The 26,862-nt window shown below is 43.7% G+C and overlaps 2 protein-coding genes across 3 annotated transcripts in view; one reads left to right on the top strand and one right to left on the bottom strand.

Moving 5' to 3' along the window:
• The window catches only part of GPR39 (G protein-coupled receptor 39), a 126,946-nt gene extending 119,792 nt beyond the window's left edge, over nt 1-7,154 (top strand). Inside the window, exon 3 of one of the 2 annotated variants that reach the window (XM_035130193.2) lies at nt 274-7,154. In XM_035130193.2, coding sequence (XP_034986084.2) covers nt 274-800 — 527 coding nt within the window. In that variant the 3' untranslated portion in view covers nt 801-7,154. The remainder of the gene's footprint in view (nt 1-273) is intronic. The other variant, XM_035130184.2, reaches the window with a different exon arrangement.
• Nucleotides 920-26,181, bottom strand: LYPD1 (LY6/PLAUR domain containing 1). Its single transcript, XM_035130208.2, has 3 exons — nt 25,881-26,181; nt 23,718-23,855; nt 920-1,404 (listed from the first exon to the last, which is right to left on the bottom strand). Exons 1-3 carry the CDS (start codon nt 25,930-25,932, stop codon nt 1,166-1,168), a joined length of 429 nt encoding a protein of 142 aa, XP_034986099.1. The 5' UTR covers nt 25,933-26,181; the 3' UTR covers nt 920-1,165.
• Nucleotides 26,182-26,862: the final 681 nt, after the last annotated feature.

Consider the following 26,862-nt stretch of genomic DNA (forward strand, 5'->3'; position numbering starts at 1 on the left):
CCAAGGAGTAAACAGAAATGCTGTCTTAAATATTATATAATACTTATCGGAGCACAGACTGCAGTGACCTTGAATCAGTGGCTTCCATTCCCCCCCTCACTCTGCTCCTTCTTTTCCCCTTCCTTGGAACAAATTTTGCTACTGGCAGAAGAAGCTGTCAGGCAAAACACTGAAAAATTGGTGTCATTTCCTGGCCGGTAAGTGCAGAACTGATACTAAATATTTTATGATTTGTTTTCACATGCTTTCTCTTTCCTCTTTCTTTGCTTGCAGGATTGATCGTTGCCTCTCTGGCAATATGCTGGCTGCCAAATCAAGTTCGAAGGATCATGGCTGCTGCTAGACCTAAGCAGGACTGGACAGTCCCCTACTTCAGAGCGTACATCACCCTGCTCCCTATAGCAGATACGTTCTTCTACCTCAGCTCCGTCGTGAACCCGCTCCTGTACAATATCTCTTCCCAGCAGTTCCGGAATGTGTTTGTTCAGGTCCTCCGCTGTCGCCTGACACTGGAACACGCCAACAAACAGAAGCTTTTAAGATCCCATTTGAATTCTGCAGCCGATAGCAGCCGCTCGCGGCGCCCATTGATCTTCGCGTCATCCGCCGCGCGCAAGTCTTCCACCAAGAGCGCTAACAAGGTTTTCTTAAGTACTTTTCAGAGCGAAACCAAGCCTGGCTGCAGTTTGCAGAAATTGAGTCTTGAATCACTGGAGCTGAATGTGAAAATGATGCCACTGGAGACTTGCACAGTTCCTAGCCCTGCTACCCAAAATGGACTTTGTGAACACGAACTGTGAATCCACATTTAAAAAAAACAAAGCCGGATGATACAGTATGCTAAAAATTGGATATATATTTTTTGAAATAAAGAAAAAAGCACCACAAATGGTTTTTTGCAACCTATTTGGTTGCACCCTTCAATAGACTACGATCCCAGTAACATAAATGAATATGGGTTCTACATGGGTGACGGCTTTTTTTAAAAGTGCCTACCAGAAAGACAGGGCAACTAGACCTATTCTGCTGCTAATGAAGTTGCTGAGGATTTTTCAAATCAAACTCTTCTTTTAGCACTTGGAAGCAAACAGCAACATTACAATGGAAACCAGCTGTGTCTGGACAAAATGAAGCCAAAAACAACAAAAAAATCTTCCATTAGAGTTCAGCAGTGTACTGGTGTTAAAAATGCCAAGCTAGAGAGCAGTATGGTTGTTAATACACCAGCCCTGGGCATGGTGCCAGAGTTTCCCCTCTTCTTTGGCCTGGGCCCATTGCAGAGCGGAGTATTGCAGCAGCTTATACAAACAGAGTTTATCTTCCCTGGAGTACAGAAAGTCTGGTATCCGGCAGAGGTCATGAGGCAAGCTGCAGAGGATGCGCAGGACTTGCGATACAGGATCCCTATGACACAGAACAAAAGTTTATTTAGCCTCATATGAACAAACATGCTTTCTACTGTATGTTAGCTCTTTTCTCTATTTAAACAGACTGCCAAGTTTCCCCGTAATAGTGGTTCTGATTCTCAGTGCCATTTCCAAAGGATTTTGCCCACCATCACCTGTTGTGTATCTCAGCAGGAAATGCAGGGCTTTAAATAAATGGCACTGTTCTTTAAAAAGCTCTCCCACCCCCACACCCCCCTTTTGCTTTCCACAAAGCCTGCAAATTACAAAATCAATACATTTGGGCCATACATAACTTTATTAAAAGAGAGGTTTTAAAACTTTAAAAGTTGTACCTATTTAAGATTTGAGTACTGTACATGGAAGTTTGATCACATTCCAAACAGCATTATGGGAGCTTAAGGAGACCCACAATTGTTTTTTATGCTTCTGATTTACAACGTGCTAAAGGAAGTTCTCCTTTTACACACTTTCTGTGGAGAGGAAATCAGCCCCAAACGAAGAAAAAGCTCATGGGAGAATTTGGAATCTACAGAGCATACTCACAAACACAAATATTATAAATATTCTGTCTTTCCCCATCCTAGGCTGCTGTAGAAAGTTGGATAAACAGAAGTCAGAACGAAATGACTTTCCTTGTAAGAAGCCCTCTAGAGATTGTTCTGTACCTTTTTTAATTGAATGTGTGTACTGTAATACATACATTAAATATTTATTTTAAATGCTGTGTGTGTGTGTATGTAGAATACAACACACATACACACACCAAAATTGGTTCAGAGGGAGTTAAGAACAGCACAAAGGATGGGGGCGTTGTTCCATCTGGCAAGCTGTTATGCGGACAGAATGTTTGCATTAAAACAGTGTTGAATTCCACCTGATCCATAGAACATGCCTGCATGGAAAACCACATTTTATGAGCAGGAAAATGGAACAGAACAGATGAGTTTTACTAAACTTAGCAATGACAGTGAGTAAAAGCTGTAAGCGGCACTGCACACACTAATAAAGAGTGCTGTGTTTAGGTATTCCCTCACCGTATTAGAACCCAGGCAGGGTACCCTAAAATGTTCATTATTTTGGAGACAATTACATTGGAGAATAAACAACTTCCATAGCTTGTGGGAAATACAGCATATGAGAAGCTTGAGTTTAATGGAAATGGAGTGGATCCCCCCAGCCCCCCACACATAGCAGATATTGTATACTTATGATTAACGTTTATTCACTTGAATTGGGTAAGTGGACCAGCCTACAGTTAAGTCTCTGGTATTATGTTATATGGACCATGTACACAGTGCAATTAAATCTATGAAATGAGAAGTTGGCCTGCTTTACTAATGTAAGTCTTGACAGCTGTTTATGCTTATTATAATTTACTGGTTTCCTTCATTCATGTAGCTGCATTCACCCAACAGTTTTATTCCATTTTCCCAAACTGTTAATTCCCACATCATACTTGAGTTTCCACACAACATAGAAGCCATTTCCAGAAAACTAATGGAACACAACACACATTAAGTGCTCTTTCTATGTTACTTAATGGGAGGAAAATCCATTTATAGCCCCCCCAACCTAGAAAATCATGGAAGTGACTAAATTTGGGGAAGTATACCAACATAAGGTTCTTTCCTGCTGTTTTCATGGTTGAATCATAGACAAATAGAAGCCCACATCTGTGGGAAGGATGGTGGAGCAGTGAATGAATATTCAATGACATTCATTCAAACCACAACCGGTGTGAATGAAATTTAGCATGACATACTGGTATAGAGGTCAAAAAGCCACAGTTCCCTAACAAAACCAGTATTGCAGTCTGACGTGAACACTGGAAAGCAGGAGAAGCACTAGCATTATAATTGGGAATTGTAGAGTTGGAAGGGACCCCAAGAATCTAGCCCAACCTCTTGCAATGCAGGAATATGCAGCTTTCCCATACGGGGATCAAACCTGCAACCTTGGCATTATCAGCACTATACTATAACTACTAAGCTATCCAGGTTTTATGCAATATTCATCATGTATGAATACACCAGTAATCAAGAAAATACAAGCATATAATCATGGGGTGGCTTCTACTATTCTCTTAGTACAGTAAGTATCTTCTTTCTACCTTTTTCACCCTACTTAGTGGATAAAGATTGAGACCACTTCCAGACACATTTCTAGCAGAATACTTGCAACAGCCCTCTACACCAGTTACTGACTATACCAACTTCTGCCTAACTGGGTTGGCTTTGGCATGGTGTGGATTGAGATTAACCCCGCTGTAAATGGAAGGGCTTCCTCCTTTCATTCGTGGAATAGACCAGGATCCAGTAGGGCTCTATGTCAGAGGAAAAGATGCAGCAATTTTTGCTAACCATGCCTGTCTCAGCGCTACTCTCCAGAAATGTTCCAGAGGATTTCCTAACCCCCCATAACACCTTTTCATGAGGCACAGGGGTGTGTGGCAACTGGCAACAATTGCCTCCCCAACCCTTCTGCAAGAGTGGAACTCTGCTCATCACAAGTCCAAATCCAGACAGTGTTAGAAACTCAAGATATGTAAGCTAGATGCCAAATGGCTCCTTCAACCAAATTTACACTCGCCAGAATGTCTAGTTGCCACTTTGGGGCAAAATGGGTCAAAGTCTTATTTTTCAAATGATGGACCGACTGATTCTCGGCTAGCTCGGATGACAAACTTGAGCTAGGTTAAGAACTTTGAGAACTTAAAGAAGAAAAGTGACTTTATCCAGGGGCAGTCCACAAATATATGGCCTATATATGGCCTGCGAGCATAGCGGTGGGGTGGGGTAAACAAAGACAAGCTACAACATTTAACTATAACGTTACTCACTGTTCCTGCCCAGGCTGCCCAGAAAAAAGCATTTTGGTTCCTGAACTTCATTATGATTGTTTTCACACACCAATACCACATCCTGTAGGATTTGCACAGTCAACATCCAATGCTCTCCAGATGGCGGAGATGTCAGGCACTATGCTAGTGCCCAGGCATCTTCACTTGGTCGCAGGTGGCCAATAAGGCAGGTGCAAAAATGCACTTGGCACGTGGCTAATTCCAAACACTGAATCCAGACCATTGTGATCAGCATCCATGCAGAACATGAATTTTACGGGAGATCACTATTTCCTGCATAGTTGCTGGCACATGGTGATGGCAGCTGCAGCAGGCACAGCTCTTTACAGCAGGGAAAGAGAACCTGTGACTCCCCAGATGTCATTTGGCTCAAATTGCAGTCACTCCCAGCCAGCCTTGCCAGTTATCAAGGGCAGGAGCTGTAGCCCAGCTGCCTTTAGCACATCTGTGAGAATTGCTGCAGCCATACTAGCAGAGGGCCTGAGATGTAAAGGAATTCAAGACCAATTAACTGCTCTGCAAGAATATCAAAAAAGGGCATATCTCCTAATTGCTTAAAGAGTTCACTATGGACTACCAGAGCTTGTTACATATAGCCTCACTCTGCAGCTAAACTCGCAAAAACAAAATAACCAAAGGATCAAAATGCTGCCACATAGCTATGCCTCCTTGTATGCAACAGATAATAAGGGTTTTCAATTGTAAAAACAAGTCATGTATTTATTTCCTTCACATTTTGCACAGTAACAGCAGATGAAAGAGACTCTATCAGTCCTTGAAAGCTGAATGCAAACTGAAAAACCTCAGGTGAAAGGTTTCATATCTGCCTTTCAGCGGTAACAATCCTGCAGCTACTTAAAAATCTGAATAACACAAAGAGCCAAATGAGGTAAAGTACTCATAAAATGTAGCTCAATGCCAAGCTTTTCATTTAGGACATTGGGATGAGCTGTATTTAATTCTTCTATTCAAAAGACCTAACGGTGCAACAGCTGAGTGTCCAATCAAACCTGCAGGAATTCTTCTTTCAATGGCAAACACTTTGAAACCATCAGTTCCATGCTGGCATTTCAGACACATTGAACAACAAATGCAGCAGTGGTAACTCACTAATTTGCCATCTAATGTCACTTTTATCATCCATTACCATAAACCGAACAGCCCATCTAGAAACAACTCGTAGAAACAAATTATCACAAGCCAAACCTTTTGCGTTTCACAGGACAATGATATGGCACATAGTGTCTATGGTCACGACAACTAACAAAACTTTGCATTTGCAATGTCTGGTGGAACAATTGGCATCTTCCCACACAAGCTGCAATCAGGTGCACACTTACCTGGAAGTAAGCCCCACTGAATTCCGTGGGACTTGCTTCTACATAAATGTGAATAGGATTGTGCTGGTATACTAGCTCAACCAGTCATTAAATGTGTCTGCTCATTTAATTCCTTCCTTGAGAGACTAGGGAGTCTTCAGTGCCTCTGGGTTAGTGCCCTGCTCTTTTTCCCAATGCTGTTATTTCTAGAAAATAATTCCTAGGAGTGCCTCTGGGCTAAGCAATACCATAGTTTAAAAAGGGAGCAAGTTTCTTCATTTCATTGCCTCTTTCTCTCTTTTTGTAGCATAGCACCAAACAACAGGTTGCAGAAACCAGAATCACATACAATTGGAGTTTTCTTGATTTCTGTCAAGTTAGCACACTGAGTTGGGTCCATACAAAGTTAGCTGCTCTTGGGACTTATTGTCATCAGTATGAGAAGTTAGTAATGATTTAACTTAAAACTCATAGATTGCAATGGAAGCTAAATGCAACTGACTTAGTTTAGTTCCAAGCCAAGATTGTTTGCATCTAAAAAGACATACTTTGTGCTCCCACCTGAAATGTCACTAAAAACCCGAAAGCTAGATGTGGCAGCTCCAAAGTTATGGAACTTCCTCCCCCAAAGATGCACCTAACACCTTCATTATGCAATCCACATCATATGCTGCAGGTGCCCTGGAACTTCATTGCGAATGGTGGGTAAGAAATCAAAACTATAAAAGAGTACCAACCAGTAACTTCTCATAAATTACCTGTGTTGTGAAATAAATTTTAGCTTATGCAACTTGGGCCTCACTAGTGATTGAATAATAATCAGCGTGTGCTATGTTTCTCCTTAACTACATTTCTAAAAGAGCAAAAACTCTTTTTACCAAATGCTGCTATCCTAATACTAGGGGAAAGGTAAGGACTGGATTCCTAACAGGAACTAACCCATCTTTGTATTTTTGATTTGGAATTAGATGAACATCCGTTGGCTTTGATAGTTTTGCATTGCTTATACTACAAACAAGTTTCTACTCAGAAAGGAATCGGTCACTGTGTAACTAGTCAACTGGATGTGTTGAAATGACACACAGACCCATTTGTAACCAACCGTTGAATATAGTCATGGGATATTTTCCCTTAGTTCTGGCCTGGCCAATCTCCATCTGTGGCCAAGAAGCAGGTTAGCCATACAAAGGCCAAGTCACCAAGTAGATTCTAGTTTCCAATGTCTACCGGTTTCCTTTATCCCTCTTGCTCTGTGGTCATTATCCTTTTATTATCATGAAGCCAATTCATGAAATGCTCTCTTTCCTCACGATGTATTGCACTGGTGACAGCTCATTTAGGAATATAAAACTGGTGGCAGAATCTTTTGTTGGGAACTTCTGCACCAGGTGATACCAAAAAGCAACCTGTGTCTTATTGAGAACTAATTTGAACCAAATAATTATGCTATATATAGATAACTGCACCACATAATGCGATAAAACTGTTAGCACATTTGCAAAGCTAATGGGTCCAGTATGGTTTCAAATTGGATGGGGACCATTTGTTGAGATCCCTGCACTGCAGCGAGTTGGACTATATGACGCTTGGGGTCCCTCCCAACTCTACAATTCTATGATCCTATGATAATATACAGCCTCCATCATTCCTCAATAAAACTCAATGAACCTCTTGGTGGGATTGTGCCCTGTGTCCCACTCCAGGACAATCCCACCAACAGATGATTCACCTTCCCCACTGACATAGACTCCTACAGCATCTCAATTCTATTCGCACACAGAATTAGCCCTTCCATTTGTGGAAGTCTAATTAGGATCCAAGCCCCAGCCTTTTTACATGGAGAAAATTTTGCATTATTACATTTTCTCTCTCACTCTCCCAACTCCTTCTCTCATTTGCAGACTTGGTCATAATTCATGTCAATCTCTGCTGCCTCCATTAAATTTGATTTTCAGCACATCATATAGACAGGCTAGTAATTAATAATTATTCTTTTCTTAATGATACACTTTTGTGATTTATGACTGTTTTCTCTTGGATGTTATTCCCATTTGTTTGTTCATAAAGACAAGATTGAATACCTTGTGCGTAAACTGATAAAGGCTTTTCAGCTCACTCCTGATAAGGGTCTCCTGTAAATGGGCCCATTTATCTCTCCTTTCTCAAACTTTCTCTCTCTCTTGTGTGTGTGTGTGTGTGTGTGTGTGTGTGTAAGTTAATTTCTTTTAAAGCATTTGCTTTGATGGAAGTGTCGATCCACACTTACAAACTACCTGTTCTTTCTTCCCCTCCAGATAGCATTCCTTACCTCCTTTCAAATTACATTGTGTTTAGTTCTAACTAACCAAAATTTTAATACACAGTTGCAGAATCACATTCAGATCTTTTTAAAATTGCATTTATATTCCACCTTTTCTCTAAGGCACTCAAAGAACCATGGTGTACATGGTTCTCCCCCTCCTGCTGGGGGAGACTCGGCGCAGTAGACTGAGGCAGTGACTAGCCCAAAGTCTCTAGTGAGTTTCATGGCTGAGTGTGGATTTGAATCCTGGACTCCCAGGTCATAGAATCGTAGAGTTGGAAGAGACCTGAAGGGCCATCTAGTCCAACCCCCTGCAATACAGAAACCTCGGCTACAGCATCCATGATAGATGGCCATCTAACCTCTGCTTTAAAACCTCCATACTGCTGGTGAGTCCAAGCATGTATGGACAGCATACTGTATTCTGCTAAATTTAAGAATGTAAGGAGAGCTCTGCTGGATCAGGCCACAGACCTATCTAGTCCACCTTTCCATTTCCCACAGTGCCTACCTCTGGGAAGCCTACAAGCTTTCTATGAGAGGAACAGCACTCTGGCTGTTGTTCGATAGCAATTCTGAGGCACGATACCTCTGATACTGGAAATAAAAGAACCTGACCAGGATTAAGAGTCCTCTTTTAAAGCCATCTAATTTTGTGCCAGTCATAACATCCTGTGGAAATGAACTCCCAAGTATTTACTTTTGACTGTCTTGAATCTCTCCCACCCTGCAGTTTCATTAGCCAAATCCAGGTCCAAGTAGTATGAGAGAAGGAGAGACCCTCTCTCTGCACTTCCTCCACACCATGAATTATTTTATACACACATCCTTACATTTTTAATAAACCATAAACATTGAAACCTGTAAGGGTGACTCCCTACAGGGAGCCAGCCCTCATCATCCTGACGTCCACCTCACCAAGCACAGGAAGCAGCCAGAGGGGAGGGGAAAGACTCGGAGGGAAGGAGAAAGCAGCGTGAGGAACAATGGGAAAGCTCGGGGGGGGGGGCGGAGAGCTGCAGGCAGGAGCTCAGGGATTCTGGAGAGCCCTGCCACCACCCGCTCGGAGAAGACTGAGAGGGCATCGCTCCTTCTGGCGCAAGAGTTAAGGAGAGCACCGTGACACAGCTCAAGGGGGAGGCGTTTTGGGGTGCCCCGACTACTTTGCTGGCGTAAGAACCAGCGTACGCCATTGCCGGATTCTGATTCGGAATGAGAGGTCATGTTTTAAGCTGCCTCTGCACTGTAAATATCTTGCACAATAAAAGTCTTTAAAGACAAATTGGACTCAAGCGGAGTTACTCTAGAGTAGCCACGACGACCCTCTGACAGAACCTTTTTTCATAAAAGAGTTGTCTCGGCCCCTGATCACTTTGGTCATCAATTCCCCATCTTGGCAATATCTACAATATGGAGAAAGGACTGTATCTCAGAAGATATGTGCAGAAGAGGAAATGTTTAGCCTGGAAAAAGAGGAGATATGATAGCCATTTTCAAATATCTGAAGGGCTGTCACATGGAGCAAGCTTGTTTTCTCCTGCTCTGGAGGGTAGGACTTGAACCAATGGCTTCAAGTTGCAGGAAAGGAGATTCCAACTACACACACAGAAAAACTTTCTGACAGAAAGAGCTGTTCAACAGTGGAACGGTCTCGCTTGGGAGGTTGTGGACTCTCCTTCCTTGGAGTTTTTTTAGGCAGAGGTTAGATGGCCATCTGCCATGGATGCTCTTAGCTGAGATTCCTGCATTGCAGGGGGTGGGACTAGAGGGCCCTTGGGATCCCTTCCAACTACTGTACCCAGAACAATGTGGAGAGGAGGAAAGGATTGTTCCACCTGGCGCACTGATGAAATAATCATAAGAACGCAAGGCTGAATTCCTCCTCACAGTATTCCAAGACATGATAAAGCTTTGTATAAAGGCATTAAGATATTGCTTGTTTCATTTTCAACCATTTCCCTAATGATCCCTGACATGGAATAGCTGCCACATAGTCAGTGTTATACTAAACTGACCACGATAACCCCATGTTCCCTTGCCTGGTAACCCAGCTCAGCCTCCATTGGTGAAGCTACCGGTATCATTCTTTTGCCTCAGTATGCAACACTGATTCTGTTCCCAAATAATTAATCATATTCTATTGGATATATATACAGTGGTACCTCGGGTTAAGAACTTCATTCGTTCTGGATGTCCGTTCTTAACCTGAAATTGTTCTTAACCTGAGGTACCACTTTAGCTAATGGGGCCTCCCACTGCCGCTGCACCGCCGCCGCATGATTTCTGCTCTTATTCTGAAGCAAAGTTCTTAACCCAAGGTACTATTTCTGGGTTAGCGACGTCTGTAACCTGAAGCGTCTGTAACCCGAGGTAAAGGTATAGGGACCCCTGACCATTAGGTCCAGTTGTGACCGACTCTGGGGTTGCGGCGCTCATCTCGCGTTATTGGCTGAGGGAGCCGGCGTACAGCTTCCAGGTCATGTGGCCAGCATGACAAAGCCGCTTCTGGTGAACCAGAGCAGCACACAGAAACGCCGTTTACCTTCCCGCTGTACGTATCTACTTGCACTTTGACGTGCTTTCGAACTGCTGGGTTGGGACTGAGCAACGGGAGCTCACCCCATCACAGGGATTCGAACCGCCGACCTTTTGATCGGCAAGCCCTAGGCTCGGTGGTTTAACCCACAGCACCACCCGCGTCCCGTAACCCGAGGTACCACTGTATATTATTTTATAAAAGATTTTTAAACAACACCCTTCATAAATTAGTAATCAAGGTAGTGTAAAAACAAGACCAAAGAGATCATACCTATGTAGACACAACCATAAAATAGAGTAAGTCATGTGTCCTCCTTTTACCAAATATATTTTCATCTTTGCTATAGCATTTCTCACAAGAATCCCTGTCTATCATTGTTGACCAGTCAGAGGAAGCACTGTTTTCATATATTTTATCCAATGGAATTCAAAATGTATTAGAAGTGGGAGTGGGGTGGTAGCATTATGTATAAAAAGCAGCACACTGTTTATTTTTATAATGTCTCACTAAATTATTACCACTCTGCTTTAAGAGTGAGGTGTTTCTAGTAACTCTTTAACATACTGGACAATTTTTTTAATTTTTAAAATATATTTCTTCTGCGTCAGACCAACACGGCCAACTACCTGAATCTAAGTAATCCGTCAAATAATCTGTTTTGGCAGGAGGAATTTTTATGAGATAAGATGCTACATTCCTCTAAGGGCTGATTTATGCATGGGTTGATTATATGCCAAGCATTCCTGTTGTGTGTACACTGATGATTACACTGCCTAACACCATAAGCAGTAAACAAAATGTACACATCTCCAAAATGTCATGGGTAAGCAGTGAATAATCCGCAGGAGGCTGCTGTGGGACTACTGCAGTTTCCAAGTAGTGTTTTAAAATATTCAAAGTGTTGGTGCAGACCTTTAAAGCCCTAAACGGCCTCGGTCCAGTATACCTGAAGGAGTGTCTCCTCCTCCATTGTTCTGCCCGGACACTGAGGTCCAGTGCCGAGGGCCTTCTGGCGGTTCCTTTGCTGCGAGAAGCCAAGTTACAGGGAACCAGGCAGAGGGCCTTCTCGGTAGTGGCACCTGCCCTGTGGAACGCCCTCCGACCAGATGTCAAAGAGAAAAACAACTACCGTGTTTCCCCCTTTTTAATACGTAGTCATAAAGTAAGCCAGGGCAGCAATTTTAAGCATTTGCGAAAGATAAGACATACCCCGAAAATAAGACATAGTGTATCTCCATGCCTGCAGCAGCGCGGGCGGAGAGCTGAGCCAGCGGCCGGGCCTCTGTTGCTTTGCAAACACTGTGTGGGGTGGGAAGAACGATCAGGTCTGTCAAGCCAAAATGTTCCCCTCCCTTGCTTGATTGCCAGTAGCATTAATTCATGCTGCTCAGGGCATTTACTCTAAAGCCTCCCGGTGGCTGCTGCAGCACCGAGCGCTCGGAGCACGCAGCAGCGCCAGGCAGAGCGCCGAGCCAGTGGTCGGGTCTCTGCTTGGACCGGCCGAGGAGGCCTACCAGCCCACAGCCCGGAGCGCGCGGCATCGCCAGTAAAAAGACGCGGCCGGCCAGGCGGCGCGCGCTCCCTTCCCCCCACGGAGCGCACGAGCCACCAATAGCCGCGTCGCCTTCAGCGTCCTCCACCCGCACCTCCAAGGCGCATGGGATTGTTCGCACTCCCGCGGGAAGAGCTGGAGGGGGCGGGGTGTTGCCGTGTAAAGAGCCTTAGCTCCACCGTGCACAGCGTTCTGGGAATTGTAGTTTCTAGCCCAGCAGCTCGGAGCACCCAGGAGCACCGGAGCCAGCGGCCCTGCCTCTGCCTGGCCGAGGAGGCCTGCTGTTCCGCCGCCGGGAACCAGCTGCTGGAGCGCACGGAGCGCCCAGCAGCGCCGGAGCCAGCGGCCTCGCCTGCACCCGGCTGCCGCCCGGAACCGGCTGCTGGAGCGTGCGAAGCGCCCAGCAGCCCCGGAGCCGAGCACCAGAGCCAGCGGCCTCGCCTCCATCCGGCCGCCGCCGTCCCGCCGCCCGGAAACGGCTGCTGGAGCGCGGAGCGCCCAGCAGCCCCGGAGCCGAGCGCCAGAGCCAGCGGCCTTGGCTCCATCCCACCGCCGCCATCCCGCCGCCCGGAAACGGCTGCTGGAGCGCGCGGAGCGCTCAGCAGCCCCGGAGCTGAGTGCCAGAGCCAGCGGCCTCGCCTCCACCCGGCCGCCGCCGCCCCGCCGCCCGGAAACGGCTGCTGGAGCGCGCGGAGCGCCGAGCAGCCCCGGAGCTGAGCGCCAGAGCCAGCGGCCTCGCCGCCGCCGTCCCGCCACCTGGAAACAGCTGCTGGAGCGCGCGAAGCGCCCAGCTGCTCAAAGCGCCCAGCAGCGCTCAGACAGCCCAGCAGCATGGCGCGCAGTGCCCAGAGGTGCCCCGAGCCAGCAGCCTGGCCCGGCCGAGAAGACCTTAAGGTGCTGTAAAAACCGTAATACCGTAAAAAAAAATAAGACATGCCACCAAAAATAAGCCACCCTGTGGTTTTTTGAGAAAAAAAAGCAATAAGACGGTGTCTTAAAATGTGGGAAACACGGTACCATACTTTCAGAGGACATCTGAAGGCAGCCCTGTTTAGGGAAGCTTTTAATGTTTAATAAATTATTGTATTTTAATATTTCTGTTGGAAGCCGCCCAGAGTGGCTGGGGAAACCCAGCCAGATGGGCAGGGTATAAATAATAAATAAATGAATAAATATTATTCCCTTCACCAGTTTACTGTATAGTGTTCAGCACTGCAAACATGGGTGTGCAAGAACATCTCGTGTAGAATGAACACATATATATTCTACACAAGATGCTCTTGCACACCCATATATTCCTATATGCATTAAAAGAAAATAAGGCTATCACCACACAATGGAGTTTTTGTTTGTTTGTTTGTTTGCTTCACTACTAGATTTGCATAAAGTCAGCAGGAGCAGGGGGTAAAAGAGATAGCAGGATGACAACAGCAGAAGCCATGTGATGGGAGCAAGAAGAGAGATCCATGAAAATGAAAATGTGGTGGTTTAAAACAACAGCAGAATAAAGCAGAGATGGAAGGAGACAGAGGAGATTGGTAGTTTTAAACTGCAGAGATTTAAATAAAGCAGTGATAGAGCAACACTGCGATGGGAAAACATTTGGAACAATGGGAGAGATCTGAGTGAGCAGGAGGTGACACAGGGGGAAAGGGGGAAAGTTTTCATACAGCAAGAAGGGAGTTTTAAAACTCTCCATTAGTTTTATATATATATATATATATATATATATATATATATATATATATATATATATATTAGCTTCTGTGTTGTACCTCTTTCTGCTATTCCACCTTAGAAATGGTTGTTGCTGTTGTTTAAAAGCCCACAATGCTTCAGCACCTCTCTGTCCTTGCTTTACTTCCATTTCCAACACTATTTTAAACCAAGTGTGCCTCCACCTCTGCTTTACTCAAACTTATGCCATTGTTTGAGTAAAGCAAGAAGAATGGTATGTCGAAAAGAAAAATAAATGGCTGTCCTGAACTTCTCCCTCTTCCTCAACTGCCTCATGTGAGAAAGATAAAAGTTGCAGGGAAGGGGGGGAGGGGGGAGATATTGGAATTGGCTTGAAGATTAAAGTAGGGGTGTGGAATGGCAAGAAGAACAGGAAGGGATGGAGGCTTGTTAATTGGGAAGATGCACAGGGTGCTTAGTAGTTGCATTGTGTGGGAGGGAAGAAGATCCAGGAGCTCAACATGGGGGTGGTTTGGGGGGGGGAGTCTTTAAAAATCAGCTAAAGTCTATGTTGTCTGACTATCTCCTTCCCAAACTTTCAAGCAAACCATATATGGCACTAACTTAATGATACATGTATGGCTCATAGTGTACAACTCAATTAATGCCACAGATCCATGATATTCGTAATGCAGCTGTAGGTTGGGCTACTGCAGCATTTCTACTTTATAATAAGATCCAGCTTTGGAGACAGTGTGGGGATTGGCACGCTGTTTTTATCTGTGGAGTCATTGAAGCAAAGTTTGGGCATGTTTTTCTCAGTTGTTCTAAAGCCTTCTTGTAAATGGTATACAGAAGCATTTTTATGTACAATCCCATGTGAATGAAGCCTGGAAATTTAGGAAATTTGGAATATGCCATTCAGGTACACACTCAATTAACCTCCCTACTACACAGATTATTCCTTCCCCCTTCCATGGTTTTCTTTAACTGTGGTGTACCTTTATGCTCTTATCACCAGATTTGCAAACCTCAGTGTTTGTGTGTGTGTATAGAATATTGTTATAGTTAATCTAAGCACATATGCATATTTAAAACAACATTGAAGTTAAAACAATGGAAAGATGGAAATGCTATGTGAGCCCATAACAAAATGTTCTGAGCATCAAGACTGAGAATATGACAGCCACCATAGTTTTATGAGACAGCTTCCTTATATCATTGTTTTGTCTGCAAACAGCACTCTACCACTGATTGTTTGAAGTGCTTTCAGTTCTTTTTGACAGCATCATTAACAGCAATAATACTATAAAATTTCTAGCCCTTTGGTGTTTTGGGTTTAGCAGTGGATAAGAGTACTCAGATGCTTGCTCAGAGATCCTACCAATAAAATGTAAAGGATTGCTGGGATTAAACCCACTTGTCATTATAATAAACTTTTAGAAGGGATGGGGAGTGTAGTGCATAGATCTGGGTAGGTCACTGCAAATTGTTCTGGAATTTATTCATTTACATGTGAAATTTAAACCACACTCTAGTAGTCTGGAAGCTTAGAACTGAACTGCTAAGATAGCAGCCTGTGGGCACCATATCTGATCATTGTATATCCCCTCAGAACAAGTCCAAGAAATGGAAAAACATAAAAAGCTATTGTCCATATCATTGTGAGAAATTAAAGTCGCTCAACCAGAAATTGCAACTTCCTTTTAAAATAATCCATCAATTTTTTGCATTTTTATTCTTTTTCAAATCATAAACTACTTCAAGTCAACTTCTAACTCCATCCCTGCTTCACTGTGTTTAAAAGTACTAAAAAAAAGCAATTTATTATAAGCTCTCCATGGTTTCACCTTATCTAATGCACTTAATTTAGTTCATCTCCTGCTTCCTTTGTAGTGTTACAGGCAACCGTAAGATTGGAAGCAATTTATTAATAAGAGAACATGCCCTACAGCTTTAGCATCTGAAAACACTTCCTGAATGGTAATATATCTGAAGCTCTGAATTTATAGCATATAGTGAAAGTTAATAACATATACCATAATTCTTTTATTGCATGCAGCCTTGTTTATCGTCAACAGAAAGGAGCTGGGTGCTTCAGATATGGGTAACTATAAAGTTATTCCTGACAATCACTGACAGTAAGGAACTGACTGCAATGCCTCTACTTGGTGCAGATGTCCAGGGGACAAGGCAGCAAATGCCCCTGCTTCTCCCTCTGGGAAGCCTATTTCATCAATAACTTATTGGTAGAGATGCACATCTCCTCATTCTTTCTTGTTAAGTTTTACCACTCCAGTACGATAAAGTATCCTGTCCAAACGCATTTTAAACTGTGTAATATGGAATGTATGCCCCATTACTTTTAAAAGGACTGTATTAAGGAGAGGATTGTGCTTCTAAACAAAAAAGCCCTCTTACCAGTGCAGAGTCCTGGGAAATACCCACCCCCCGGTAGATTTACATCTATTTTATTTTTATATATTAATTTTCATGCCACCCTTCATCCGAGGATCACAGGGCGGTTGACAATATCTACACACATAGTATAGTCATACCTCTGATAAGGGCCGCTTCAGGTCACGCGTTTTCAGGTTGTGCACCTTGCCGAACACACACACACTTAAAAGCTTTCTAATACGGCTTTAAGAATGAAGGTGCGTAAGCAAATTGCGGGCAGACTGATAACTGCACATGTGCAGAAGCGCTAAGTCACATTTTGTGGATGCGCAGAAGCGCCGAATTGCAACCTGCGCATTGCGAATGTGCCTCCTGCACGGATTGCGTTCACAACCTGAGCGTCCACAGTATTTAACAGAGTTTAAAAGTTAATGTGAACCTCAGGCACATTAGTGTGAGGGCCTCCCAAGAAATTATTCTGACCCCCCCCCAAGCCCCCGCCTATTGATTTGGTGGCAATGGTGAAAAGAAAAACCATTGAAGCAGACACAGCACTGAAGCAGGTGGACACAAAGATGTGGATACAAAGAAACATCTCTAAAATCATCATGCCAATCATTTGATGAGCAGGGACAGAAAAACAAACCTTTCTCAACTGATCAGAGGCGTACATAGGCTCCCTTGTGCCCTTGGCAAGAATATATATTGGCGCTCCCCCCTCGGGTCCTTGGCAATCGCTGTCCATCTTTCTCCCCCCCCCCCCCAAGGCCCTTCTAAAAGCACCAACCAGATTCCTCCGAGGTGCCCAGAAGAGTCTGTGGGCCTGGTCTGGCCCCCAGAGAAGTTGGGGAGAAGCTGGGGGAGCACACAAGACAGGCTCCTAGCCACTCTGAGCCACAGTCGAAAGGTGTGATTTCGCAGGGGCCAACCTGGCCAACCCCTAGTTATGCCATTGCAACTGATCTACTGAGGTTGTGGGATAGCCACTTCCCCCCAAGCATTGGCTTAATTAAGTCCTTGGGCCGAAAAAATGTTAGCCACCCCACTGTACATTATTGGAGTGTTAAGAGTCAATTTTACTTTCTCCCTTGACCTCTTATGAGCAATGTGTTATAAACAGGATTGAATCTTTTAAAAATGTCAAGAGTGAACAGCCAAGTTACAGACCATGCTGCCTTTCATGGGATACCAAAGATAAAGCAATTAGCTCCAAATATTAATGACTGTAAGGTCCTCACATATGTTGAAATTTTTCAGTTTTTAGAATGTTGTCAATACGCGAATGCGAGTAATATACATTTTTTCAGCCTTTCTTAACTAAAGTAAGGGAGGAATGTGCACCTTTAATATTGATGCAACTAGTATGTCACCTTTTTCTGGGAAAGGCTCCTCTACCTTTGACAAGTGGGTGAAAAACAAAAAACTCTGAAACTGATTGTTTTGTACTGCAGCTGTATTGTAATAAAAGCTTCACTAGATACATATATATTTGCTCATCATGGTCACAGCAAGGCAAAACTGAATGCGACAGCCGTTGAATTACACATGCAGCAGATCAATGAATTAAATAATTGAGGGGAACTTTTTCAAAATTAGTTTTTCTCTTGGTTTCTGATAATTAGTACGAAAATAACTTGTTTTGCAGAGCTTTAAAAACAGCATTTATTAATCTGCACTGTACCCAGTTTCCTAACATACTAGCTGAAGTGCACAATTACAATAATTGCTTTAATTGCACTGCAGCATTTTATACAACCTTGCATGCACAGGAAAATGCCGCTATAAACTGAACAAATGTATTTAAAAAATCCCAAACATTTTATTTAAGGGAATCATGTTGCTGGTGAATTCAGTTGCAGTAGAAATTCAGCTCTCTGGACAGTTTGACATTATGGCTTCTAGTTTTTCACTTTATTTTCTTTTTAGAAAAGTTAAGTATTTAAGCCCATACCACTATTTTTCAGGTTCTCTTACAAATGGTATAGCTCAGCTTATACCAGAAGAATGGAGTAGAAACAATGGGGAATATGTGCTTAAAAGCCGCATAACAGTAAAAGTTAAGAAACCTGATTTTTTTAAAAAAACAAATATATATACACAGTGGTACCCCCGACTCATGAACGATTCGACAACCGAATTTTTTGACTTACGAATGGGGCAAATGGCCGCACGCTTACGAATTTCTCGACATCCGAACGGAAATTGCAGCGGTTTTAGGTAGAGTTTTTTCGATTTAAGAATTTTTATATGGGGTTGCTTCGACTTACAAATTTTTCCATTTCCAATGCATTCCTATGGGAAATAGCATTTCCAATGGCGCTTTTCGACTTACAAATTTTTCAACCTACGAAGGTGCCTTCGGAACGGATTAAATTCGTAAGTCGAGGCACCACTGTATATAATAATCACTAGAAGCTGGAATAGGCACATAATCCCCTTCCCTCTTTTTTTCTTCCTTCCTACTCTCAATTTCTTTCTTCATATTAATTTGCCATGATGGGGAAATTGAATTTAGACAAAAGCTAGTTTGCACTGCGTTTCTTGAGCCACAGAAATTGCATTGACAGCATTATTTCAGGCAAGCCTACTTATAAGTAAGTCCTACTCAATTCACTGGCACTAACCTCCAGGAAAGTGTATATAGAATTGTAGCCTACGTCTGAATTCTTGCACCCTTTTGCTATTCTGATCATGCATTTCACTAATAGAGAACTTCCTCGTACTTGTATGGTAGCATGTGGTGTATTTATATTTACATTTTATTTATCATTAGTTCACTTATTTCTTATTCAAAGCAGCATACAAAGGATTCCCTTAAGTCCAGACTTGAGCCCTCCTTACCTTACATGTAAAAGTACATGCTTGTGTGACTCAAGTTATTAAATTTGCATTGAAATGTAAGCAGCTTTGAAGGAAAGTTCTCACATTTTGAAAACATCATCGTCAGATAACCAAGTTTTATTGAAATGCCATTAAGATACACAACTCTAAAATCACTTGGAACCAATTCCCATTGAGTTCAATGGAATCACTTCAAAATATACCTAGTTAGAATTGGACTTGTGCAAGTATGTGTTCCTAGTGACACTGGGAATGACTGTACAAGCTAGATTCCTGGTAAGATATTATTGTTTTATGGTCTTCTCTACTATTAGCTTCCTTGTCTCAAAGCAAAGAGGACATTAATCCTTAAAAAGAAACTGGTGATTTCAAATGGTTCAGCCTCAGTTTGCAACAGTACCACTAATAATTTTATTATTTATATGCCACCCATATAACTGTTCTTACCTTCAAAACAAAATTAAAAAATCCTTCTAGTAGCACCTTAGAGACCAACTAAGTTTTGTCATAAGTATGACAAACTTAGTTGGTCTCTAAGGTGCTACTGGAAGAATTTTTTATTTTGTTTTGACTGCATCAGACCAACAGGGCTACCTACCTGTTCTTACCTTGTGATGGTGCATTGGCATGCTTTACATCAGGCATCCCCCAACCTTCAGCCCTCCAGATGTTTTGGACTACAATTCCCATCATTCCTGACCACTGGTTCTGTTAGCTAGGGATCATGGGAGTTGTAGGCCAAAACATCTGGAGGGCTGCAGGTTGGGGGTGCCTGCTTTATATTGTTCTCAGCACACAGTCTAAAGACACTTCATACAGCCACCTTGCTGCACCACCTAGGTATGGTCATTACCTGGATGGGTGATCCCCTTGAGGGATGCTGCCTTGGGTTGTATGATAAGAAGGCAGGCAGGAGACAAATGATATATATCTCACGGGTGCAGCTGGTGTGAGAATAGATTTGGAAGGAAATTTCTGTGTTATTTCATTCAGCTCATTCAGCAACAGAATACCCTTATACTCACATTATTGGCCATGATTTGGCTGTGTCCCTCCATTTTAAACGTAATAGATATCCTGTGCCTCTCTTACAATTTAGAATTTATTTCGGCATTCACTGCCAAAGCTACTGTTCCATTGACACTACTTCGCCTTCCTCTCTGTTCTGCTGTTTTCCTACAGACATCAGTCTGAGGTTTCACACATGCAGAGTATCAACCAGAATATAATCCATAACGTGTTTACCCTTAGTCACCCCATTTACCTCTCTACATGTTTAATCTAAACTCCTTCGTCCTCCATTATCTCTGAAAACTTTGGGTTGCGTCCAACAGCTGGCTTTGAACTGCTAAGCAGAAAGCGCTGCCACTTACATGTGGCAGAGTATCTCGTTTTAACCAATTTCCTCCACACATCTACTGCAGCCCATCACACTCCTTATCCCATCACAAGTGGGAAATTTCTGGCCATATATTGTTGGACTACAAGTCACATCATCCCAGATCATTTGTCATGTTGGCTGGAGCTGATGGGAGTTGGCAGTCCAACATCATCTGAGAAGTCACAGATTCCCTATTTTATCTGGATTAAGATAAAAGGGAGACTCTGGTGCCCAGGTACTGTGTAACTAACCAAAAAATTCAGTACGGAAATTGACCTGCGTAGGTGTCATCATTCAGTTTAATGATTACTAACAAACATGTGTGTCACATTGCCGTCATTAGCATGTAGATAATATATATAACTGTATGTAAATAAGTGATCCTATATATTACAAAACAATAAGCAGCATTGGAAAATGGCATGCTAAGTGTTGAGCTAGAAATGTGCTAAAACATAGGAATGTGGCAAAAAAAATATTGTACACATTTTTAAGTATCTGTAAGAAAACGAAACCAGGGACCCAGGTGGCTTGCTGATCAGAAGGTCAGCGGTTCGAATCCCTGTGACGGGGTGAGCTCCCGTTGCTTGGTCCCAGCTCCTGCCAACCTAGCAGTTCGAAAGCACGTCAAAATGCAAGTAGATAAATAGGAACCGCTACAGCGGGAAGGTAAACGGCGTTTCCATGTGCTGCTCTGGTTTGCCAGAAGCGGCTTTGTCATTCTGGCCACATGACCTGGAAGCTATACGCCGGCTCCCTTGGCCAATAATGCGAGATGAGCGCGCAACCCCAGAGTCGGTCACGACTGGACCTAATGGTCAGGGGTCCCTTTACCTTTACCTTTAAGAAAACGAAAATCTAGCTGAACACAATCACACTAGAGGTAATTATTTGAGCCCTTTATTGTTTCACAGTACCCTGTATTCTACCATCTCTTGGATTTAGCTACTCATAACCTGATCCTAAGCACACATATGGAGCTAAGTCTTACTAGTGTGAATGAAATTTTCTTGTAAGAGTGCTCAATATAACAACCTTGATCCCATTGATTGCAATGGGACAAAACTGATTTAGTGTTGTTGCCTTGCCTATTGGGTTAACTGCAGACTGGGATGTCTTTGATATAGGTAAGAATATATAGAAATGTCATCATGGAAACTCCTGATCAAAGTTACGAATATATTTACGTATGAAATTAAGCAGACCAGTACGTGTACTGCTGCTTGATGTGCATAGCGAAAGTTCTGCTGTTAAGTCGGGTACTATTGTTATAACTTGGTACAAGATTCATAGGTTGAGTAATTCAAATAAAAATATCGTTTAAAATGTCTCTCTCTTACTGAAGCCATTACAAATCAATTTCTCTCCAGTGGGGAAAGCATATTTATGTCACTCTAAATGTTTTAAGATCCAATTAGAACGGTTCTTACTTTGAACTTAACATAGTCATGGTAGCTTTATCAATCAGTTTGAGAATCCAGTAGTAAATCTGATTTTTTTAAAACTCCAACAAATTCATCACTTTGTATCATCTAGGTATCCCAAAGGTTTAAGCAAGCCATTCCCAGATAAAGGCCTACTGCTAGCACAGATTTTTCTGCCTCGCTAACCTTCAGCTTAAAAGATTACCAAAATGGTTTCTGGGAGGCTGTTAAAAGTTTTAAATTGCAAGTTGAAATAAAAATATTATGGCCAGAAGTAGCAATGCTTGAAAAGCACAACTAAGGAAAACAGTTTAATACAACTACAGAAAACACTGGGATGTTTTAATGGCCTTTCACACACACACCCCACTCAACCCACTGAAGTCTCTCTATTTTTACAAAAATATGAATGTTCTGTTTTGTGAGAGTCTTTAAAATTGTATTTCGGATACCTTTCCAAAATTGATTTTAAGTTCTAAAGAGCATCATAATGGTGTTAAACTTCTCTCTAACAGGAGGGTTTCCAGGTAGTATGAGGATTAAGAGGAAATGTTTGCTCTGTGTTGTGCATCCAAATGCAGAAATGTTTATGTGTTGAACTTGGGAGCATATTTTTATTGCATACTTTCGGAGAGCAGAGACAGATATTTTCCCACCACCAGTGTCCAATTCTTTACAACTACACAGATCATTAACAGTGCATTTAGAACATTAGTGCTTTTATTTACAGGATTTCTACCTGGAGTAGCAATTTACTGAACTGACAATTCTCATCCATCCATTTCCACAGGTTTTAAAGAGGAAACAAATTACAAAAGCAGACGCAAACGCTAGAAGCCAATAATGGTTATTTTGGCACTTGTTTCATTTACCACAAAAAACGCCCAATTTACTAAACAATCATTGGTTTGTTGCTGTTATTTTTATGATTGAGTTAACAAACCAAATATATTGTAATTATATATTTATGTCTTCCATTATCAGATAGGTCCCAGTGTTACTGACATGGGTACTGAAGTATTCCTAGTTCAACAGGCATAACTTGTTGATCTCCTGAGCAAATATATTGTACTCTTCCCAAGATGGATGATAATCTCCAATGTCAGTGATACACAATATTCTCCCCATCTTCTATTGTCTTGCTATTGTATGTCCCAATTTCAACCCTTAAAAGATTTCAAAGCCAGATATGATTTCAGGAAGGATTAGAATCAGTGGTTTTATATGGGCTTTCCCATAGATGCTGAAGACACCCCCCCCGGTACAATTGTAAATCCAAAACCTGTTTGATAGCAATGAGCATTAAAACTCAGCAATGGGAGTTTCATGGGTTACGTGATCTATGCTGCTTTAAAAAAATATAATCCTTCCATGTTGCATGGTTTGGTACACAGAAGAACAATTTATGTCATCAACATTTTCAGCCAACAGACAGTCAGCTACTTTTGCAAAGCATGCCCTTTTGTGTGAAATTTCACACGGGGAATAAATGATCTAGGATCCTTATTCCCAAAACCAAAGCAGAGCCTCCTAATCTTCAGCCTATCCTATGTGATTCCATTATATTTAATGGCCGAAAGTTCAGTTCACCACATCCGCTCTCCCTAAAGATCAAGCACTGGGTATGTGACTTGCTAGAGTAAATAATGCCAGCTACTACGGTAATTCAATACATTTCCCTCTAACTGATGGGAGAAGGCCCATGTAATTAACTGTAATGAGATTAAATGAACTTGTTATTAATTCCCGAGTATTCTAAAGAGGTCTGAGACTTCAGGTGTTGTTTTATTGTAGTCTTGATAACTTATTTTAAGCAAGCTGCAGTATTTTCAATGTAAAGTGGAAGGATGAACCCTGTGACATACAGCAGAATAAATGAATGGCACGGTTAACAATTCAAATCAAATTAAAGGTGTTATAAACATGCATTTGAATTACCTATGGAGCCGAGACAGAAAATAAAATGAAAAGGGAAGAGACTTAATCAGACAGAATTGACATCGTTTACCCTACCTGTACTTTGTTCCATGACTTCCTTTTGACACATATCTTGGACATTCACAGTGCAATTCACTATGAACTCTGGGGACGAGCAATCATTGTTTAGCTGAAATTCCTCACACTGATAGCACTGTATTTGCAAAGCAAAACCTAGAATAGAAAGAAACATTATTTAGCATGTGCTAAGAATATTTTTTAATGTAGAAATTCTGTATTGATTTCTATAGGAATAAGCCCAATTGAACTTAATAGGACTTATTTCATAAAGACTTGCAGTAAGCAAGCAAGTCCCATTGATTCAGTAACACTTTTGAGCAGTCATGCTTAGGATTGTGCTGTATATTAAGTTTCCTTTTATTTAATTTCTCTCATACACACACCCATTCATTCATTCTCTATTTGGCTGCAACCGTTGTCCTTTTAGCTAACACCATGGTTCATCATTATATAGTATCATTTAATAATCTGCCAACTTCATTCCTCAGCAGACCTTTAAACATGGGCAAAACTCATTATTCGCTTCCAAGTTTTCAAACCCTTCTGGCTTCATCAACCTAAACTGTATCCAGCAGGGGGCAGAATGAACAATAATGAGCAGTAGCAAAATTGATCTGTTTTGCTCACCATCTTCTCCTCTCTCCTTTTCCTTCTTAAAAGGTTTGGTGTAGGGTTTTTTGTTTTTTTGTTTCTAAAAAGCACTAGGCTTTTAAAAAGCAAGCAAATGACTGAAAAAGTAATAGATGTGCTCCAGAGCTTTTCTGTGCCAAAGGGTTTACTTAACTACTAATTAATTGCAATGATTTAATTACTATTTTGCCATGCACAATTACAGCTGCAAAGCATCCTTAGCTTCCTCTTTTATCATGCAAACGAGGGTCCTTCTGGAAGTTTAAGGCGAGGGGGGGGGGGTTCTCATATTTACTGTCTGCTGGAGCAGCGCCTGAGCAAGGGCATCCATCCTAGATCTCCCAGCGCTCCTGGAGGATTTGGGTGCTATGGAAAGATCCGGACGGGATAGCCAACGCGATTACTGCCGCCCCACACCTATTGACAGCCGTGGGCACTTGGGTGGGAAGGGATGCTTTTAGCAATGTCTCCTTAAAATAAAGAAGTGCGATCATTGGAAGGGGCCATTTGATCGGGCTAGCACGCAGGGAACTGGCTTCAGTGCTGTCACAGCGGAAAATCAAGCTCAGCTGGTCATTTAGCTGCCCAAGGATGCCCGAAGAGTTGCCATTCCTCAGCCGAGTTTCCTCCCCATTCAACTCGTGGGGCCAGGCAGTAGGTATCTGGGCTGTTTTACTTAAACAGGTGCCTGCTGGCTCCTGACGGGCAGCCCTAGCGTTGTTGCTCCTTAAGGTAGTTTGCAGGGGAACTAGTAACTACACTCCCCACCAAAGGGCTCTGTAAGGAACACGGGGGTTGGGAGGGTAACCGTGACGCACAGAGAAGACTCCTGCCACTCCTCTGTTCCGAGGGTTGCTAGTTGCTACTAAGCGGAGAGGTTCTAGAGCAACCGCTTGCCAATGTGAACCGTCACTCCTCCCTGGGAAATAATGGGAAGGAGACTCGCGGGATCGATGGGGCGGGGGCTGCTGCGCTATGGCTTGCTGCGATCTGCCCGCGGAAGTTCCTAGGGCTTGTCTGGGGAGCTCGCCCCGGCAGCGTCCCTAAGGCAGTGCAGGTCCCTAAGGCAGTGCAGGTGGACTGCTCACAGATCCCAGGCGAGTTTTCCTTGGAAAGCTGAGTTTCTCTTCCAGAAATAAGCGCAGCAGGGATGGGCAAACAAGCTTTCCTTGCTGCTGTGAGCGAGACCTCTGGAAACGGAAAGGTTCCAGAGGCGGCGATGACCACGGGTGGGCTGCGTGACCCCCGCACATTTCTCGGGAGAGGCACACAGAGAAGCCAGGGTCTGGCGGTGGCTCAAGCTGGCAGGCAGGGCAGGGCAGGGCAGAGCTGCCGGCGAGACGGGGTAGCAAAAGGAGCAGCCGCCGCCGCTGGCTTCTTGGCTGGCTGTGGCGGGAGCTGCAGAGTTGGTGCCAGCAGCAGCAGCTGTTGAATGGCAGGCGCGAACTTTGCAGAGTGTAGGCGAGGAGTCCTTGGCACCGGGCGGGCACCGATTCGAGTCGGCGGGGCGGGGGTTGGGGGTCGGCTCCGGCGGGCGTCCCCTCTTACCTGGCGCCAGCAACAATCCCCAGAAAGTTGTCGCCACGGCGAGGAGCCACATCCTCTTGGAGCCGTCGGAGGTGCTGGTGGTGGTGGTAGGAGACGCTGGCCAAGGCACGGCAGCTCTCAGCAGAAGCAGCCGGGCGACGCCGGGAGAGCCGCGCACCTCTGCCTCGTCGGACTGGTGCGACTGCTGCAGCCGCTGCGGAGAGGAGCTCCGGGGGCAGCAGGCGACGCCTCAGCCCGCATCGCCCGCCCGAGCCCCGGCTCCCTCTCGTCCTCCCTGCAAGAGCTCCCTCCAGCCTCGCCGGAGTTGAGAGACTGAAACTACAGCGGAAGACGCCGAGCCAAGAAGAAGAGAGGGAGATGAGGGCGGGGAGAGAGAGAGAGAGACCCATCGAATAACCCCCACCCGCCTTCCCGGGGCCACGTGATGCCCCCTCCCCCCTTTCCTGGGGGGGAGGAGGGAGAAAGTTTATGGAGACAGGCAGAATCCTTCAGCTTGGAGAGGCGAAGGGGGAGGAGCCCCTCCCACCCTCCAAACACCTGCACGCGTCGCAGCTGCGATGGGGGAGGAGGCCGGCGGTCAGCCACTCAGTTCCCACCTGCGGGGCTAACGCGGAAGCTCCTCCGACGCAGCCGCGTCCCCGGTTAGATTGGTACGGAAAGATCGACACTCATCAGTACAATACAGTAGCCCCTTCGTGGACCAACTTTAAACAGCTGCTTACTCTTTTGTCAGGCATCTCTCTCTCTCTCTCTCTCTCTCTCTCTCACTCACTCACTCACTCACGCTCACTTTCACGCTGCCTCTCCCCCTTTCATACTCTCGCCAGATTCCGCCGCCGCCGCCGCCGCCGCCGCCGCCTTAGGATGGTGTGTGGCTGTGACTGAGACTCGCTCTCCCCCACTTAAAACAATGATCAGTTTTCCCTAAGCAGCCTTTAAAACGAACGAATGAATAAATAAAACCACACAAACGCTGTGGAGA

Source organism: Zootoca vivipara, chromosome 1, assembly GCF_963506605.1.
Source record: "Zootoca vivipara chromosome 1, rZooViv1.1, whole genome shotgun sequence".
Lineage (NCBI taxonomy): Eukaryota > Metazoa > Chordata > Lepidosauria > Squamata > Lacertidae > Zootoca > Zootoca vivipara.

Excerpts from the sequence above, each read along its gene's own strand:
- LYPD1 (XM_035130208.2), bottom strand. The coding sequence starts at position 25,932 with ATGTGGCTCCTCGCCGTGGCGACAACTTTCTGGGGATTGTTGCTGGCG. Across the intron at positions 23,856-25,880 it reads GGGATTGTTGCTGGCGCCAG|GTTTTGCTTTGCAAATACAG; the intron begins GTAAGAGGGGAC and ends TTTCTATTCTAG. Across the intron at positions 1,405-23,717 it reads AGTCATGGAACAAAGTACAG|GGATCCTGTATCGCAAGTCC; the intron begins GTAGGGTAAACG and ends TCTGTGTCATAG.